Raw genomic sequence first — 16,112 nt, 5'->3', positions numbered from 1 at the left:
AAGTTCATAAGGCTTAATTGTATTTCTTGTCAGATGGGAAACATTGTTTTATGACAAACTGCAGTTTGACTCAGTGTCATAACTTTTATCTAGTCATGTACAAAGAAAACACAGATACTCTCTATGGATTATCTACAGAAGCTACCACTTTTCTTGCTCTACCCAAGTTTTACTTTCAAAAGCCCCAAACCAGCATCCTTAAATCTTCAACATATGCAACTTGCAACTAGAAATGATTATTTTTCCAGAATGCCTATTTATAGGCTGCAGCCACAGTATGAATTATTTGCAGGAATCATTACATTCAGATATTGTGTAGTTTGAGACTACCTGATCACGTCATCAAATAACCAACAGCTGATATAGCAAAGATGACACAGAGTGCCTTTGTAGTAGACAGGAAATAGTAGAAGAGGAGAAAAATCTTACCTGGTTTTTTCTTTTTTTCTCTAAAATAATATATCCAGCAATCCGTTACTAATGGGTAAAGTCTCTTCTCTCCAAAGATAAAGGAGCAGTTCAGGCTGTCACTTCAGGATCTCTGGACGGTAAGTCACACCAAATCAGCTTCCCACCAGATAATTATACAGATCTAGAGGGCTTCTAATAAATCAAACTCAACTATTATGCACAACTTTAAACCAATCTCTTCATTTTTCCCCCAAAACCTAAATCTCAAAATTTTGCATTCGATTTTAAATATGATAGATTGGGTCCGGATTGGTGGATATGTTACTTCAAGAGAAAATAAGTCAACACGTAAGAAGTTTAATTTCTCCAGTGTACCCATACCCACCATTATTAATGGGCAGTAATGACCAGTGACTTTAACAAACAGGATATAAAAATATCTAGCAATACAGGTTTTTTTCCTAAATTCAAAATAACCAAATCTCCTTTTTAGAATAGTCAATATGCAATTTTTCCAATAAATCTAAAAGTAATATTTTAGACATCTGGATAAACCTTCTTTTTGTCTCAACATCTAAGTGTTCAGGCAGAATGCCTTTACATTTTCTGTCTGCATCTGCAGTGCTCTAATGGATAGAAGATATTCTGCCAAGAGAGTAATAGACATGAATTCCAAATGAGGACTGAAGCTGCTTGTCTGTGTTTTCTATGTTTCAACGAGTGTTACTCTGCTGAGAGTCATACCAAATACAGTCACCCCTTAATGAATTCTGGAAGTTACAGGTGGTAGAATGAGCACCAAATTTCATTATTAGTTTCTTCCCCCCTTCTAAACAAAGGATGAAAGACTCCAATGAACTTGTGTACTGTCATTCAATGTTACTGAAAGCATTTACTCCTCATGAGCAAACCTTGCATTACTGATCTTAACATTAAGAGCATACCCACTGGAATCAGTATGTGAAAGCAGTTGGTAGCATACCCACATGCAGTCTTATAGTTACAGAAGATTGCTATATGCAATTATTCTGCATAAAATCTCCCACTGTTTTGTGCTCACTCTACTATTTGTCCTTTCATTGTGCCTAACATCTTGTAGTGGTCACCTAGATTACATTTTAAGAGTTCATTTGATATGTCTTCAAGTAACTTCCAATGCCTTGTACAGCAACAAGGCATGGCAAGTAGTACTTCTTGGGGGGGGGGGGGGGGGGGTGTGTGGTGTGTATTATTGTTGGGGTTTTTTGATTGGGTTTTGGGGGTGGTTTTTTCCCCAGTACCAGAAACCACGCTGGAAAATGCAGGTTGTCACAGCACATTAACTATTCAAATACTTATTATTTTTAACAGCCAAGTTTAAGATAAGTAATATAGAATTTCTTCATTCACTTTTTCTCAGCTTGCCAAAGACCGTTACCAGCATCCGTTTTCTAACTCAGTGGATTATTCCTCTAGATTCACCTGCCTACATGCTCTGAAAGCCTGAAAGTTTTTAAGTTGCTGAACCCTTGACAGGACCACCACTACATGTTGATGATACTCTACAATATTCCACCAGTTTCTAAAAAGCTGCAAAACTTACGCAACAGCAGAACTAAAAAAGAATGATGTTTATGTTTTTCTCTCTCAACTCTGAATGGGAAATCATGCACAAACATGAACATACTAAATGTCTTCAGAGAAACAATTAACATGCTCTGAGAATACCTATATTAAATGAACCTCTACAACGACAAAAAAAAAAATATTAAAGGATGACTAGAATCAGACTGCAATAAGCAAAGAGAAAACTTCCAGCAGCACAAGAGCAATGAACTTCAGGTATTAAGAGGAGCAGAATAACTTCAGAACTACCTAACAGTGGGCCAAAGAAGGCCGGTAAGTTCTCAACCAGCACAATGTTCTGCAAGACCAGTTTGTTTGTTTGTTCCTCTTGACAAGAAAAACAAATCTAGGAAATGGTGCTTATCAAAAGTAGGATTGGAAAAGCATGCTACTTTGCAGAAATCGTATTTGACTACAGACTGAGAACTAGCTGCAATGGTAACTATGTCTCATTTGATGGACACTTTTTCTTTGATAGAGGGATTGGCGGGTGCCCTAGGAAAAGACACTTTATCAGTAACAAAACTTAGTGATGATGGCCTCAAAAAAACAAGCAAAAAAAATCCATCCATGTGTTCCACAAGAAATCCAAGGCCATCAGTATTAAAAATTTAGAAAAAAAGGGAGGGAATACACAGAAAAGCAATATGATGACTAAAGGGGAACTGAGGTACTGAGTTCTGCCCAAAGATCTAAGGTATCTTCCCCCCCTCTCCCTTAGTTCAGCAGATGACTCAGATATAAAATGTCTCCTCCTTATGAACTGGACATACACTACCAGGAAACTGCCCCATATAAAAATGGAGATAGCATAACAAAGGTCTCAAAAACAGGTATTCATAAGGAAATTTACCTTTTCTGTGACACAGGTATTGCATGCAATATTAATGCTGAGGGGGACACACTAAATCACACAAACAGAAAAAACAGGAGAAACTTAGAAAAATATGAAACTTGTTGCCGTTGTAATTTAGAATTTAGTTCATTTCTGTGACAAATTAATTACACAGTCACATAGTTTATATGAATGCAAGGAAAGGGCAGGTAAACCCACAAAAACCTTTTAACATGAAAGCACAGCAGCTCATTTACAGCTGGATAAACTTTTAATCAAAGAACAACACCATGTGTATCACAAAAATAGATAATTAAACCCAAAAGGGCCAACTACATAAAATGAGTCCATTTGCAAGCAAAAGGGTGACAGGACAGGGACATATCCTTCAACACAGTAGTTATAGTGCAAAGGAAAGCTTTATGCCCGAGACAGTCCCCAACTGCCTTTCAATTTAAGAAAATACTTTTGTCTCTTATTTTAACTAGAAATATGAGAATATAGCAACCTGCCATATATTTATTATTCTTCTCTGGTCATTATACGATTATAGTGTTCTTTTACCTTCACAAAAGTAAATTTTCCATGCTTTTAATTGTCACGTTCCTAGCTAACATTCTTTGCTTTTCTTAAAAACATCCTGAACAGCAGTTCTTCAGACAACAGCATACACCCATACTATTTCCATCACTGTCTTTTATGGCTTTCCTCAAAAATCCTGACATTCATTTACTTATTTTTTAAATAAACACTGAATGAAAACGTATTTTCAGCAAGTTCTCTAAAACGACAGATTCCTTCCTCCTATGCTAGAACTCAAGTATATTCTCACAAGGAAATAGAAATTTCATTTGTAATTTAGGTTTTGGGAGATACCTTGTCTACAGCAATCATCAAGAAGAGGTCCTTAATCCACCTCTGACTTGAAAAAATTTGGCTTTTCCTAAAAGGTGAGCAATTAAGACTTATGAGAACAGCTAAATGCACCGAACAGAAATATTTGCTCTGTTTTTGAATGACTGCCGTAAAGCAACTAGTAATGGCTGTTCTTGGACCGATCCAAGACTAATATCCAACACTAAGTGTTTTTGTATCGGACTGTAGATTTCAAAAGCTTGTAAAAGAAAAGAAGCAAGTGAGGAAAGGGGGCTAGTTAATTAATAGGTTGCTATCACAGACACTTACATACTTGGCTACCTCATATGAGCCCCTGAAGCCTATATTCAGCATAAATGGCAGGGGAATAAAAGAGGTTACAAAATTCTACTCACACCACAATTATCCTCCACTCAAGGCCCCCAGAAACAGATTGAGAAATAAAGAGATAAAAAACAAACAGAGGGACTAAAGACAACAGTAGGAAAAAATGCTGAAGTGACACACACTGAGCCATGATGATTAGCTACTGCAATCCTAGCCTGTGTTTTGTTCTTTCCCTTAGTGTGACCAGAAAGTATAGAAAATCAGCTAGTGAAGTAACACATGTTTAACACAAGATGATTATTAACAGAACTGATTGTTTTAAGTTTTAGGCCTCTAGCTGTAACCAGCCTAGCTAAAAAACTGGGATACCAACTTTTACTGACTTTGCCAGGTAACTCTAACAGACTCAAAAATACTACTGGTATTTCTGAGCTATGCCCACCTCTTTTAAACCCAGTGTCTCTAAGACTGAGTTTCTTTGATCTAGACCAAATAAGTATACAAATTACCCTACTGAAAGACTTTCCTTCAAGACAAAAGCTTGCCATTATACTTTAAGGTAAGTAAAATATTTAATTCCAAAATGAGAAGACCTAAGGTACAAGTTTCCTCTGATAACTGGCGTTTTTATTTTATTCAGGGATTAGCACTTAAGATTAGATCAGCTGCTGGAACAATCACATCCACAAACTTTCAGGGATCCATGATCCTTATGCTATGCTTCCAAGAGCATGCTAACCTTATTCCTTTGAACAAAGGGTATGATAACCTCAAGAACAAGTTTCCTGTTCACTCTCAGTCAGAGACTTTCAAATTAAACTACATGGTTCAGTATGGAAATTAGTCTAACCTTTATTAATAAACTTTTTCACGTGCAATGCACTATTTTTACTCTCTAGGTTTTGAGTTTAGTTTTGTTTTCTGTCATAACTACTGTTATAAGCTACACAGAAGAAGTAACTTCTGGAAGACATCACTGTAACAGAAAAGTATTTTTTAGTAATAAAGCTGCCTTAAAAAAAAAAAACAAAAAAACCCCAACCAAACAAAAATCCACCCACAAACCAGAAGATATTAACCTGAGAAGAAAGAGAGGAAAGGGAAGCGGAGAAACAGTGACTAAAACTTGGTAGGGTTAGGGGGTGGGGGAGAGGAAGGCATAAAATGCTACCTAAACTTAAAAAACAAAACAAAACAAAAAGCAACCAAAAAAAAAAAAACCTAATTCATTGTCATATCCTACATGGAAGGAGAACTTCAGTCTGAAGTAGTGTGGGTGGGACTTACCATCAAGTGATCCAGGACTGACAGCTATGAACTGCCCCAACTGTATCCATAAGAGGATGAAGCAACTCATTAATAACGGATTGGTGGATATGGGAATGATAAACACTACTATACCTAGAATTGCAGGTACAGATTAGGGGGAGAAAGAAAGAGAAAGTTAGAAAATACTATGCAGGAAATACAGTCAGCTCAACGGTCCTGCATTCCTGACTTCCTTATTATTCTCAGAGAGGTTAACCATAAATAGTCACTGACTGTGTTTCAACTGAATTTTCTTAACAAAATCAGCCCTTATTCAAGCACAGAATGTGCACCATCAGGCATGATCCAGAGTTTAATGGGGACGTGTAAAGCATGGGGCAAAATATCTCACTGTTACAGAGTAAGCAGCTCGACTGGAAAATGCACAAAAAAATTGATCTTCAGCACTATTTAGTTTTACACTCCCCTACCATTTATAGATTAAAAGAAACAGGGATAGAGAAGCAATAATGGTATCTTCACCTGTTTTCATAACAGAACAGGACCTTTAGGGACTATTATTGCAAAGATGAAGGCTCAGCTCATTGGATGCTTTTTAAGAAATCCTCCTGCGATGGCATTTTTCAATTAATATATTGTATCAGGAAAAATAAATAGGATCATTTTTAAAATAAGGGATGATATATGTTACAATAAACCTTACCTTGAAAGGTTTGTCCCCACTGTGTGTCAGCATATGCCTCTGCAACCAACTTTGACTTGTTGAAGGTGTATTATATACTTTGCAACCTTTCCACAAGCAAACAAACACCTAATAGAGTAAAAATTCAGTAAGTTTACACAAGTCAAAGACGACAGTAAAAAAAAATTAAAAAATCTGATTAGCAAAGAACCCTGTTTTCACAATACAAAGTACTTCAAAGAATTCTGAACAATAACCATTTATTTTGCAACACAGTTCTTGTATCTCACCAAGGAAAAAAATAATTGCAACCACAAGTATTCCAAAAAGCTGGTCACCGGAATAAAATACCAAAAAAATAAAAAATATGCTCCTGCAGATAAACACAATTGAGAGCTACAGCATCCACTGTAAAGAGTTTGTGTTTGTACCCAATATCTGTATCTGCCAGATATTGAGACAGAAGATTTTTAAATGACAAATTTACATTTTCTGGGTAGCAGATATAGAAATTAAATCATTTACTCTCATAAGCAATTAATAATTTTATTCTTTGAGAGTGAAAAAGTAAAAACTCTTAATTATAATACAGTTGTTTAGATACCAGAGTTTCATATTATGGAATACCAGATACTTCTAGTAAGGGCCTTATACTCAATTCCTGATGAAGAAAGTTACAAGTTCTCACAGGATTCAAAACCTATGGGTGTTTTGTGTTTCCAGTGTACAGATCAGTCACATGCACTATAGTGCAATAAGGGGACTAGAACTTACTCATGCTGATTTTCTCTCTCCTGCCCTTGTGTCTGTCTATAACCAAGAGAATGAAAAAGCTCAATGAACTTGCCTTTCATTAGAATTTCCTCAACAGGTCTGTGTGTGAAGGGAGGGACAGTCCTAATCTGTAGCAGCAAAATACAATCCCCAGGAACAGCACTGTCCATAATACAAGTTTTCAGAACTGCAGGAAACTAATTGGATTTGAGCTTCTTGTTCTCTTTTAGAGATTAAAAAACTCAGTCTTCAACAGATTGTATTTTCAAAACAAAAGAGCAGCCACAGGAGTGCTATGTACTTCTTGTATAATATATAGGTAACCCAGCTTACTAATACAAAGCTGGAAAATCCTGCATGGTTGTATGACTGATCCAGACCTACTGACACACAAAGCTCAAGCCCCTAAACCTTTGGTGTCTGCCACTCCTCAGCTTTGAGATGCCCCGGCAGCCACAGAATTGGAATTTCCAAGATTCCTGGCTCTGCAACAGCTCTGTAACTGTCCCAATATTTCCATCAGGAACTGCGGACTGTGGGGCACTCAGCGAAGGAGTATTACTATGAAGTTACAGATGGCGGAAATGCAATCCCTCCAAAAAACAAGCATTTGTTTTTACAACAACCCCTCAGAAGTCCAGGTGAGGCTTCTTGGGAACCCTTGTCAGAAGGCTGAATCCGAAATATTTCTGAAAAAAAATTTTTGGGAAGTAAAACTGTTCTGTCAAAAAGTATCCTGGGCTCTTCATGGATCTGTCTGGTTTGGAGCCATTATATCAGTATTAGGTTGAAAATATACATTTTACCATACGAGGATGCTTATTACATTGCTTTCAAGTTCGCAATAAGCAGTTACTACCCCCACTTTTCTTCAAATTTATAGTCAATGTAGTTAAGCAATACCTGAAATCCAATCAAAACCACAATATAATTTCTAACACCACTTAAACACCTCACCAGCAGGTGGCAGACAAATCCTTGAAACAAAACAGCCATGATCAGTCCCCTTCCATAGCATCAAGTTGAAGAACTTTTCAAAAAATAAACCAACTCCAGTAGGGGGATAGAAAGCGTGAAACTGAATGCAACAGTTATTAGACACTTGGTGCTTCCAACAACCTCCTCTTTCAGAAAGACAAATACAGTCTAACATTTTCTAAATAGAAATATCCACAAATCACATCATATGGAATGTAAGTGAACAGAAATGCAATTTAAAAAAAAACCACCCTGAAAAATCTTCCAGTCCCTTTTTAAGAAATTAAAAGGGTTCATGGATGGGGTAACAACGATCCCCAGAGATGCAGTTATGTGAAAACCCACAGGATACCAATTTACCTCATCCATTTCGTTGTTTCATCCAGGATTCATATTAACACTTTTATAAACCTATGAACAGAACTACAGAAATCATCTCATGGATGGCTAAAAAGCCAGCTCACTGGGTGGATGATTCTGCTTAGAGCTTAGACTGAAAAAAATCACCAAATATGAAGCTGAAAGTTCAATCACACCAAAAAAAATTAGCTAAATACAACTAGAGTCACAGCTGTCTCAGTGACACAATTACATAATAAATTAAAGTAATGCAAATTAGCATTTTATTTAAGTCTCTTATTCACTCAGAGAGTAATGGCCTAAAACACTTTACTTCCGGAGAAGTCACAGGACAAAAAGACAAAAGATAATGACTATTCTAGGTTAAGATTTGATGTTAGCTCTCCAAGAAATTGAAGAGCTGCAACATACAGCACCAAAAGCAGGCAGATTGCTTGCGTTAACGTAAAGGTAGTTTACACGACATGTTCCAGGAATCAAAGGCAATTTGGGAGGTTGGGGAGGGCCAGGTAGTAAGTACAGAGTTGAAATTACTCTACTGGAAGATGTTTTGAAACATTGAAATTGTGAGACCAAAGGAAATGGCACCATTTGACCAGGGATTAGACTGAAATATACATGATTATATATGCACCTCAATTTAAAAAAAAACAAAACAGTAGATGCAATTAAGTTGAAGGTATACTTGCCATCAGTACTACAGACAGAGCTGTTTCAATAAGACTTTGTACTCTCAAGTCAATGAGTCTTACATCTTCCCTATTATACATTCTGTATATATTTTACCTCTACTGAGACTCCATTTGTAAAAATAATCAAGATATGACTTCACCCGAGTTCAATGTAGTAACACGTACACTAATAGTTTTAAGAAAATTAATTCCTAATATAAGCACTTAAAGATACACTAACAGCTTCAGGATGTTTAGAAGTTAGCAGATCCATCAAAAACCCAATAGCCTCAAATCATTTACTTAAAAGAACTTACTACATTCTTAAAGTTTGACATTCCATCAAAAACACAGAATACCAAATCAAGTGAACTATGCAAAAGACAATAGCTGAATTCCTAACACCAGAATGCTGAAGGCCCAACCTTAGTTGTCACTAGCTACAGAACTGATACTTTAAACCATAAATTTTGTTACTGTCATTAAAGAGTAAAATATTGGCAACTAAGAAAGATGGAGAAAACAAAAAGTAACACCAACCCCTCCTCGTTGACCATCCACATGTATGGAGCGAATGTGATCTGCCAAATCCGGGCTGGAGCTGAAGCAAGCATGGCAGTGGTCCCAACAACAGTTATAAGCAATGCTTTTTGCAGAGGAGGCAGGAACTCCTTGTCCATTCATCATAACTGGAGTTGAACGCCCACTGGAAATTGTGCTGTCTACATCCATAATAGTGCTGCTTATGCTGCAAGACAAAAAAAAAGTTCATACTTGTTGCATTTTAACAGAACAAATAAAAATTGTAGCTCTTTGGGGTTTTGTTTCACATATATTAAGACAGGTTGAAAAGAAAATCTTACACATTATTTACTGTGGTTCATCACTTTAAGTATAATAAATGTACAGTCAGGAAATAGCTACTATTACTCAACAGTATAACTTCTTCTGGACACTGACAACAAAACGGAGGGATGGAAAATTCTCTCCTTCACTGACTTGTCAGAAAGTTAACTCTCATGTGATTAACACAGTCATTTTTAAACTACATTAAACAGCCATTCATTATTTTTATTTTCCAGGAAAGAGGAAGGGGGGGGAGGGGGGGGGAAGAGAAAGAAAGAAAAAAAGGTCAAAAAAAGGGGAAGAAGGAAAAAAAAAAAAAAAAAGGCATGCTAGGTCAGACCAGAGCTCTATCTAGCCCAGCATCCACCGCTAACACTAGATCCTTAAAAAGAATACAGCACTAAAGTTCTACAGAAGGTTTAAGGTACTCCCACGCCTGCCCCAGCATGGTGTCCGTCACATGCATGGTCTAAACTAATGCTTTTTGTTCTTTTACAACCTTCCAGAGAAGCCAGAAGCAGCAGTGGGTATACATGGCCAGCAGGAGTCATTTTCATCAGCTGTTCTGCTCTGTATCTCAGCAGATACAGCACCTAGTATCAAATTGGACCAGAAAAAAAATTGCATAGAGTGTGCTCTCTTTTCATATATAAGCAAAAAGTATGGAAACAGATCGATGTTCTTTCCAGATAAACATTAAATAGCTACTGATATACCCTTTTTTTTCCCTTGTGAACCTGTTCACTGCCTTTTAGGACCTGTATGTTTTTGTCTTCCACAAAGCTGCACCATTACAGAACAGCTGATCTTTGAAAGGACCTCAGAAGATCAGGTGGCCAAACCTCCTGCTCAAACAGGAGTGAGATCAGATTGCTTGTGGTCTTGTCCAGCTGAGTTGTTAATGGGTGTCTCCAACGACTCGAGTTTCTGCTACCTTTCTGAACAATTTTCCCAATGTCTGATTGACCTAATTATGGGGGAGAGGGAAAATTTCCCAACATCTCATCAGAATTTCCAGTGTTGCAACTTCTGTCTGTTGCCTCTCATCCTTGGCAGCTGTAGGGTTGAGATGACCCTGGTTCCTCCTTTGCTAAACTTCCCTATCAGGTCACTGAAAACAGCAATAACCCTGCCCTTCTTCCCCCAAAACTGAAAACAAAAACCAATCTCTCAGCCTCTCCATGTATAGCATTTGCTTCAGCCTTCTAACCGTCTTGGAGACTCTCCACCAGATCCTTACTAGTAGGTGAGTATCTGGGATGAGTCCCAAACCCGACAGTAATCCAGATATATTCTTAATGGTGCCAAGCAGAGGTGAAGAATCACTTCTATTGACTGTACAGATACACTTCTGCTACTACAGCCCAGTATGCAGCAGTAATTTTTACATGGGTGTCTTCACATACTCTTTTGAGCAAAGCACAAGGAAAAAAAAAATATCTAATTACATAACTTTAAATAAAGAAAATAATCATTTCCTATTCAGTTCTATGTAATGTTTATAATTTCCTAACTTTTATCACATCCCTTTTCTCCCCCACCTCTTGCACATAATTTCTATGCTAAAGCATTTTGCTTTTAAAGGTACAGATGCTGTTCTGTATTTTTGACCATCACTGTTTACATACCCATTATTGTTATATTACATATTTTGAGATGGCTAAAACAAAAATTACACCAAATTTGAAGATATCATTAGCATATTTGCTCTTTTGCTCTAAAAGCATTTACTAGCAATTTCGCACATTATCTGTATCTTTTTTAATCACTACTGTGCTAGCAGTTTTTTCCTGTGATAGATTTTGAAATCATCAAGTATCTGCCTTGTTTAGATTTCCCCCTCTCACCCATGTGGATTCCACTTCATTTATCAATTAAAAAAATGTCTTGCCTTAGTCAAAATAACAGATTCCCTTTAGCAATGCGTTCCAGTTAAACTTTAGCTTTAACTACCCTGAGTAATTTGGTTTCACGAGCAAACTCTGATCTGAGAGATACCAGCAAGGTAACATAAATGCTGACTACCACATTCCAAGCACAGAACCCTTAAAATATCTTCTTCCAACCCATTCCTGCTATTATTAAAACTGACCAATTATTCTTAGGCCTTTGTTTTCCAAATTAAAAAGAAAGTTTTAGAGACCTTTTCAATAATAAAAGTATATCAAATACATACTTTCTAAATGCTATACAAATACCACACACTTTTTTCACCGTCCCAATTTCAAAAAAGATCAAACAATTTACAAGGCATGGCTTCTACCCATGAAAGTCATACAGGCTTTTTGCTGCTACACAGCATTTTTCCATGTGCCCACTATTTTTATTTTCTTCCCTTTTCTATACCCTGAACACACACAGCTTTCCATGATCCCTCCCCACCTCCTCCCCCTGCAACCACTCACTTGTCTTGGTTCCTTTCATGACATACAAGCTCACAATCTGCAACCAGCAAATGAAGAAAAGGTGGCCAACAGAAGCCTATAGAAATGGTTTTGAAGCTGTTCCAGATTGCTGCCTTTCCCAAAAAGCTTATTTTATATTCATCAGAAACTTCCAAAAAAAGCGCAACTAGCACTGAGCTGAAGCTATCAGTCCCAACAGCGTTAACAGCCACTAACTAAAACTACTGGGAACAGTAGTTTAGGATTCCTCTAGGGAATTGTCAGAAGCTTTAAGTGCAAAAAATGTTGCAAGCAATCCCAGTTTTTCCACCACGCCAAGCTCACAATAGATGCAACTAGGAGACTAACATTCCCTCCTTCCTCAGCTGATGCCTAAGTCAAAAATTATCCCCCAAAGTAAATCTGTAAAACTGTGTTATGAAAGCAAAGTCTACCAAAAGGATGACAGGAAAATTGAATAAATAATTGTGACCCCCCCCCACCTGAGTTTGAGTTATCCAAATAGTTTTCTCAAAATCAGTACTTAGAAGTTTGAACACATACAAGATGGCACATAGCCTGACCACTTCTGTCGCATACAGCAAAGTTACACAGATCAGTGGTTCCAACAGGAAGTTGCTTAACCACAGATGGCAAAGCACTGCAGATACAGCACCCATGCAAGAGCTGCCTCAGACAATTTCATGGGGATAAGTAACCCTAACTTTCTCACAGTTGAAAGGTACTCAAGTACAGTACTTTATAAACACTTTAAGGAGTAGTTCAAACTTCCAAGCTATTTACAGTCAGTCCGAGTTTCTACATCCACTGACAGCATTAGTACCATTCTCAAAAACCCCACAAACAGGCATAAGGAAACTTCTGACTAAGAGGAGGTACAGTGCTGGTGACCACAAGGACAGACTATGAAGGGGTATTTAACATAGTTCTCTCAAGGGTTCCCTGTTTTTACAGCCAGGTCTTAAGCAGGAGAGCAATGAGAAAACATAACCCAGAACGAGTTCTGTGAAAGAACTGGGGGGGGGGGCAGGGAAGTGCACACTCATGAAGGTGTGCATGTGGTTCCTCCGGTTCACAAGCATGCAATCTGGTTAATTTCTCTAAGCAGAGATGAAAAAAATCTCAAATTGATGAACCTGTAGGATGAGAGTTTATTTCATATCACAAATGCAATGCAATATACCTTGACCACCTTCTGATACAAAATTACAGGTCTCTAATTTTACAGCCTAAGGAATGCAAATACTTAGGCACTTTTTTTTTTAATATCTTATCCTTCCTGTAGAAAATTACTCTTGGTTTTGGAGAAAAATATGTAAAAGTCAACTAGTAATACTGAGCCAGCAAAAAATATTCTGATAAGTAGGGTTATTAATGACATGAGAAACCAGTAACACTTAGAAAGCTGATTCAGTTATAATAGTTTAAATGTTTGCTTGGTTTGGTTCTATGAGTCTAAGTGTTTTTTAAGGGCTAACAGATTAGAGTTGCATACACAGTATCAAAACTTAGTATCAGAGGAACTGGAATAAAAAAAGGTTGCCCATAGCACTTAGACCAAGTAGTAGCATACAAAATTTCTTGGAAATTGAGGATGATGTGCTACATTGGACTGTGATTCTAGAATCTATTCAAGATATAGTCTAAAAATGGAAAAAAAGAAGTAGTAATTCAAATCCAGTTAAGTGATAACAAATCAGTATTTTATTTAAGAGGGAATGCCTTCCTTTCTTCTAGTTTGAAGAACTTTGTGTAAGATGTTAAAGAGTACAGACAAATATTGTTGTAACAGGACCTACTAGAGAAACAGCTAAACTGCTTATAAAACAAAATGGCTAAGAGTCACACAACAAGAGACTGCTGTTTTCTGATAGTTCTCTTGATAGGCTCCACCAAAATGCAAGAAACTCATTGCCCTGACACATTCCTTCTCTAGGAATAACCCTTTAAATAAAAATGTAAAATGAATTTTTCTTTTTTTTTTCCCTTCTGTGCCTCCAGATATTTCAGATATGCCTCCAACCTATTTCAGGTGATCAGGCACCTCATAGTACTGAGAACCTAGAATTAGTTTCCGTCTTTGTCACTTAGTGAGTTCTGTGTCACCCAGGAAAGAGGTAAAGGCTGCAAAGAGAATTTGTAAAAGACTAGCAACACCTTTCCTCTCTGACACAGTGCCCTGTACATCTCAAGCATGTGTACGTTTTCTCTAGTCTTCCATACACTGATAAAGTAACAGGAAGCTTTTCAAAGGAAAGTCTGTAGTATATATAGCATCAGAGAAGCCACTGACTTGGGAGGTCTCTTGCCCTTGACCTGCCATTTCAAGATGAAGCAGGAAGATGATGGTAATTTTTATAGTCAGAACTGCGGCTACCACTAAGTCTGCAAAGACTTAACTGCAACACTGTTTTTGTTAGACCTGCCAATTCACCCACTTTTTTGTTTCTTGGGATTTCAGAAAGGGTGTGAGGGCAGGACATACAAGTGGGTAAGATGTGCACACACACTCCACCATCTTATCTAATCCGCTTGAGTCTCTTCCTGACCAAAGAGTGGAAGCACATCAACTCAGCCCAAGAAGGGATGGACTACTAAAATAGTGTCTGTATATCTTTCAATCTATGAATGGGGCTTTTCAATCCAATCTCACTTTCTATCTGCTTGGGATGATCCAAGAGAGGGAAAAGTTCCTTAACAAAGGGAAGGTAGTAATGGAAATTACATCCTTCTGCTTTCTCATCTGAAATCCATAAAGCCTGTTAAGTGGGAAAGTAATACTGTGTATCAGAGGAGAAAATAGAACAAAGTAAGGAAAACACAGACATTCTGGCAAACTACTGGTAACAAAACAAAGACATTGAAACAAATTTTTAGCTAAATAAGTTAAAGCAAGTTTTTCTGCCTTTTTCTAAGCCCTTTTTCCTCAGCCAGGAGATCTGTTTAAATCCTGACTGCCACTATCAAAGCAGAATGACACGAGTAGAACTTAAGCGCTTGTGGCATTTCCCTATTGCTAGTGACAGACAGGTTTGGGTTTGCTCCCAAGCTGTAAGCAGGCTCCAGCTCCATTGTAATGGATCTATAGACCATAGCCTGATGAAGAACATTAGACATTTGAGTTTCAGGGAGTTCAACTCAGGGGTCATCCTAAACAATAGAGCATCAAAAACAGTCACTGCTGGAGAGAGCCTGCATACACAATAGCTGTTTTTAAGAAGCACCATTCAAAAGACTGACTAATTACTAAAATTTAAAACTGTTACAGCAAGCACAACATAGTCTTCAAGCTTATGTTATCCCTGCTTTCATCCTGATCCGAGCACCAGAATCAACGTGAAGAAAAACATCACAGCTCTAGAAGCAAGAACTGAATGCCTTTCTAAAATACATCACTAAACCCACACCTCCTTTTACCAAGTCTGCAAACACTGGCAAACAGTGCCTTCCAAATGCAGCAAGGTAGAACCAAAACCACAGAATCTTCTCAGCAGAGTCAGACCTTCTTCCCTCCTCCCACAATTTTTCCCTCTACCCAGAAGGATCAACAGCTTTGAAATGATACTGACATTTAAAGTGTTTTCATTAAGCAACAATACTAATGCAAGCTTAAAGAGAGGAATCATTACCTCAAACACACTGTTTCAGGTCTTATTTTTACCTATGCCTACTTTACCTTTAGCTAGAAATAATACATCTTCATAATCAAGATGATTAAGTTTTTTTTTAGCATCACTTTCACGTTAAAAGGTTAGTACCTGTGCAATCTGTACGTGCATGTGAACCAAATGCATCTACCTGGTTAAATCCAGACCAAACTGTATTTAAAAACAATCCTGAAACTGAAACAAAAAATAGCTAAAAACTTATTAGAACTTGCAAGTCATTTGCGCTTTATAGAGAACAAAAAAAGTTCTTCAACCATTTTTAATCCTGGATTATTCTTTTTTTTTAAGGATCTGAGCAAAATTAAGCCATTGTTGCAGTCATGTAAACATGAATATGTACTATCAGGACAAAAAAATTCCAAGTTATTCCCAACTTAAAATACACAAATTTCAAACCATGTATTT

General features: G+C 37.3%; 1 protein-coding gene across 4 annotated transcripts in view; it reads right to left on the bottom strand.

Annotated features, from left to right (window-relative positions):
- The window catches only part of AEBP2 (AE binding protein 2), a 52,278-nt gene that overhangs the window by 23,027 nt on the left and 13,139 nt on the right, over positions 1-16,112 (bottom strand). For 3 of the 4 annotated variants that reach the window (XM_075051352.1, XM_075051349.1, XM_075051350.1), the window contains exons 2-3: positions 9,329-9,536; positions 6,027-6,134 (exon numbers count right to left, since the gene is read on the bottom strand). In XM_075051352.1, coding sequence (XP_074907453.1) covers positions 6,027-6,134; positions 9,329-9,536 — 316 coding nt within the window. The remainder of the gene's footprint in view (positions 1-6,026; positions 6,135-9,328; positions 9,537-16,112) is intronic. The other variant, XM_075051351.1, reaches the window with a different exon arrangement.

Source organism: Buteo buteo, chromosome 19, assembly GCF_964188355.1.
Source record: "Buteo buteo chromosome 19, bButBut1.hap1.1, whole genome shotgun sequence".
NCBI classification, from domain to species: Eukaryota; Metazoa; Chordata; class Aves; order Accipitriformes; family Accipitridae; genus Buteo; species Buteo buteo.
The sequence above is the reverse complement of the archived record's forward strand: the minus strand, read 5'-3'. Positions and strand labels throughout refer to the sequence as shown.